The sequence below is a fragment of the Meles meles genome, chromosome 4 (assembly GCF_922984935.1).
Source record: "Meles meles chromosome 4, mMelMel3.1 paternal haplotype, whole genome shotgun sequence".
Taxonomy (NCBI): domain Eukaryota; kingdom Metazoa; phylum Chordata; class Mammalia; order Carnivora; family Mustelidae; genus Meles; species Meles meles.
The window spans coordinates 117234328-117237807 of NC_060069.1; the positions used below are offsets into that span (position 1 = coordinate 117234328).

The following is a 3480-nucleotide window of genomic DNA, read 5'->3' on the forward strand; positions in this document are numbered from 1 at the left end:
ATTTTTTCTTTTTCTTTTTTTTTTAATTTTTTTAAAGATTTTATTTATTTATTTATTTGACAGACAGAGATCATAAGTAGGCAGAGAGGCAGGCAGAGAGAAAGAGGAGGAAGCAGGTTCCCAGCTGAGCAGAGAGCCCAATGTGGGGCTCAATCACAGGACCCTGGGATCATGACCCAAGCCAAAGGCAGAGGCTTTAACCCACTGAGCCACCCAGGTGCCCCTCTCCAACTTTTTCTTAATGCTGTGAATGTATCAGTAATTTACATTGGAATCAGTATAAGTTGGTGGAATTCCCAGTAACAAACATATTAAGTAATATTAGAGAGAAAGAAATAGGGATTTCCATTTAAATTCTATTTATTTCAACCACATTTTGATAAATCATGAGTATACAGATACTCTATCTCAGAGAATCTGAGAGTAAAATTGACTAACAATAAAGATGAATATAGTTTTTCTTTATTATACATTTTGACTAGCATTCTTTTCTTGTTTTTAATATTTTTAATTGTTGTAAAAGATATATAATAAAATTTCCCCTTTTAATGATGAAAATATTCAAGAATAGATACTTCATATGAATTGATATTCAAATATAGTCCTTGAATAAGCTCAAGGAAAATTAAGAATCAAATATATACTGTGTACTTCTGACAGATGGTGTTGAGAAGGAAGATGTTGTCCATATACACTATGGAGTATTATGCCTCCATCAGAAAGGATAAATACACAACTTTTGTATCAACATGGACGAGACTGGAAGAGATTATGCTGAGTGAAATAAGTCAAGCAGAGAGAGTCAATTATCATATGGTTTCACTTATTTTCAGAGCATAACAAATAACACGGAGGACATGGGGAGATGGAGAGGAGAAGGGAGTTGAGGGAAATTGGAGGGGGAGATGAACCATGAAAGACTATGGACTCTGAAAAACAACCTGAGGGTTTTGAAGGGGAGGGGGGTGGGAAATTGGGGGAGCGAAGTGGTGGGAATTATGGAGGGCACACATTGCATGGAGCACTGGGTGTGGTGCAAAAACAATGAATTCTGTTACACTGAAAAGAAATTAAAAAAAAAAGAACGGAAAAAAAAAGAAGGGATTAATTCTTGAGAACCTGGAATGGGATGAACTTTGTAAAATTAGCTTTGGAATTCTAGAAACTTGTCAACAATATTAAATGGAGGTGATCTTTACATATAATTACTTGTATTCCTAGTATTTGTTGCATTTGTTGAAAATTGTAACTCATTACTCTTTGAAACAATTAGTTAATAATTTAATTTTTCCATGGCACAGTATGTGACCTCAATATTAATTAGTAGCTATAATTTTAGAAAACAGTGTAGCAGAATCTCTCCTTGCAGAACTTATTTATTTGATTCCTGTACTATCATGTTTAGTATTGAAGATTTTATGGATGAAGTGGTCATTTTCTACTTTCTCAATATTCCATGATTTTGAAAAACATCTTATCAAATTTAAAGTAATTGTCCACAGATGATGATATTTATATTAAAATGTTATAAAATTTTCTTTATAATTTTTTCATAGCATTTATTACTTCCTTATTTCTTAGACTATAAATAAAAGGGTTTAATTAAGGGATAACTGTGGTATAAAAAACAGCAACAGGTATATCTTCATCCTCTTCTTTAACTGAATGTGGTCGAATGTACACAAAGATAAGAGAACCATAGAATATTGAGACAGAGAGAAAGTGGGATGCACATGTAGATAAGGCTTTGCTTCTTCCCTCTTTGTATTTCATTTTGAAAATAGTAAAGATAATGTAGAAGTAAGATACTAAGACACTACTGATGGTGAAGAGTTGAACTGAAGCTGCAAAGATAAATATCATCAGTTCATGGATATAAGGGTCAACACAAGAGAGTCTATATAATGGAAAAACATCACAAAAAAAGTGACTAATTTGATTTGACCAACAGAAAGTTAACCTAAAGAGAAACCGTATATGAATAATGGAATGCAGATTTCCAGCTATATAGGCCCCTGTGGTCATCTGAATGCAGAGTTTCTTTGACATCATGGTGTGGTACTGCAGAGGGCTACATATGGCCACATAGCGATCATAGGCCATTGCTGCCAGCAGAAAGCAATCTACAGTTTCAACAAGGCAGAGAAAATAAAATTGTGCCATGCATTCATAAAGGGAAATCATTCTGTCTTTAGAAAAGGAGTTCTCTAAAATTTTGGGGTTAATGGCACAGGAACAACAGGAATCCATTAAAGCCAGGTTGCCCAGAACGATATACATTGGTGTGTGTAGATGATGCTCCATAAAAAATCAATGCCCTAACCCCCCATGTTGCTTCTCCATGTCCTCATATCAGGGAGATCATATGATAGTTGTCTTTCTCCGATTGACTTATTTCACTTAGCATGATACGCTCTAGTTCCATCCACGTCGTCGCAAATGGCAAGCTTTCATTTCTTTTGATGGCTGCATAGTATTCCATTGTGGGGGGTTAGGGGGATAGGAGAAGAATAAATGAAACAAGATGGGATTGGGAGGGAGACAAACCATAAATGACTCTTAATCACAAAACAAACTGGGGGTTGCTGGGGGGAGGTGGGATTGGGAGAGGGGGAGGGGGCTATGGACATTGGGGAGGGGAGGCGAACCATAAGAGACTATGGACTCTGAAAAACAACCTGAGGGTTTTGAAGGGTCAGGGGTGGGAGGTTGGGGCAACCTGAGGGTTTTGAAGGGTCAGGGGTGGGAGGTTGGGGGAACAGGTGGTGGGTAATGGGGAGGGCACGTTTTGCATGGAGCACTGGGTGTTGTGCAAAAAGAATGAATACTGTTACGCTGAAAAAATAAATAAAATGGAAAAAAAAAGAAAAAAAAATCAATGCCACCAGGCCAAGATTCCCCACCATAGTGATCACATAGATAGTGAGAAATACCAAAAACAGGAGGCACTTCAACTCTGGGCGATCTGTAAATCCTATGAGGATAAATTCGGTGGTCAAGGAGTAGTTATCTTCAGTCATATTCACCTTCTCTGTTGATATAGGAAATCTGGAGATATAAGATTAAGGGAAATTAGAGAATTGATTACATTTACTATACCACCAAGAACCATAAGATACCTGGGAATAAACCTAACCAAAGAGGTAAAAGATCTGTACTTGAGGAACTAGAGAACCCTCATGAAAGAAATTGAAGACACAAAAAGACAGAAGAGAATTCCATGCTCATGGATCAGAAGAATAAACCTTATAAGATTTTAATTTAGAGTGTGTAAAACTTTGCTTCCAAATTTTTCTTTTTACAACAAAGAGAGAAGCTCCTCTTAGTATCTCTGGATACAGGCATAAAATCCTCTAGGGAATAGCTATTCCCCTAAAATGTCAGTTTTATAACTGAACTCTGAAAATCAGCATTCCTATGAATATTTTTGTAATTTCAAGAAGAATGCTTACAGAGGAAAGGTTTGGTTTGTCTTTATGA

The 3480-nt window shown here is 36.3% G+C and overlaps 1 protein-coding gene across 2 annotated transcripts; it reads right to left on the reverse strand.

Moving 5' to 3' along the window:
• Positions 1–1602: 1602 nt before the first annotated feature.
• Positions 1603–3020, reverse strand: LOC123940449 (olfactory receptor 5K1-like). Of its 2 annotated transcripts, none has more exons than XM_046003287.1 (2): positions 2876–3020; positions 1603–2309 (listed from the first exon to the last, which is right to left on the reverse strand). In XM_046003287.1, the coding sequence occupies exons 1-2, from the start codon at positions 3018–3020 to the stop codon at positions 1603–1605; spliced, it is 852 nt and encodes a 283-aa protein (XP_045859243.1). The 2 variants fall into 2 exon arrangements, with proteins under 2 accessions (XP_045859243.1, XP_045859242.1); XM_046003286.1 differs by having other exon boundaries at positions 1603–2298; positions 2829–3020.
• Between the last annotated feature and the right edge of the window lie 460 nt (positions 3021–3480).

Excerpts from the sequence above, each read along its gene's own strand:
- LOC123940449 (XM_046003286.1), bottom strand. The coding sequence starts at position 3,020 with ATGACTGAAGATAACTACTCCTTGACCACCGAATTTATCCTCATAGGA. Across the intron at positions 2,299-2,828 it reads TTTATTTTTTCAGCGTAACA|CATCATCTACACACACCAAT; the intron begins GTATTCATTCTT and ends TTTTTTATGGAG.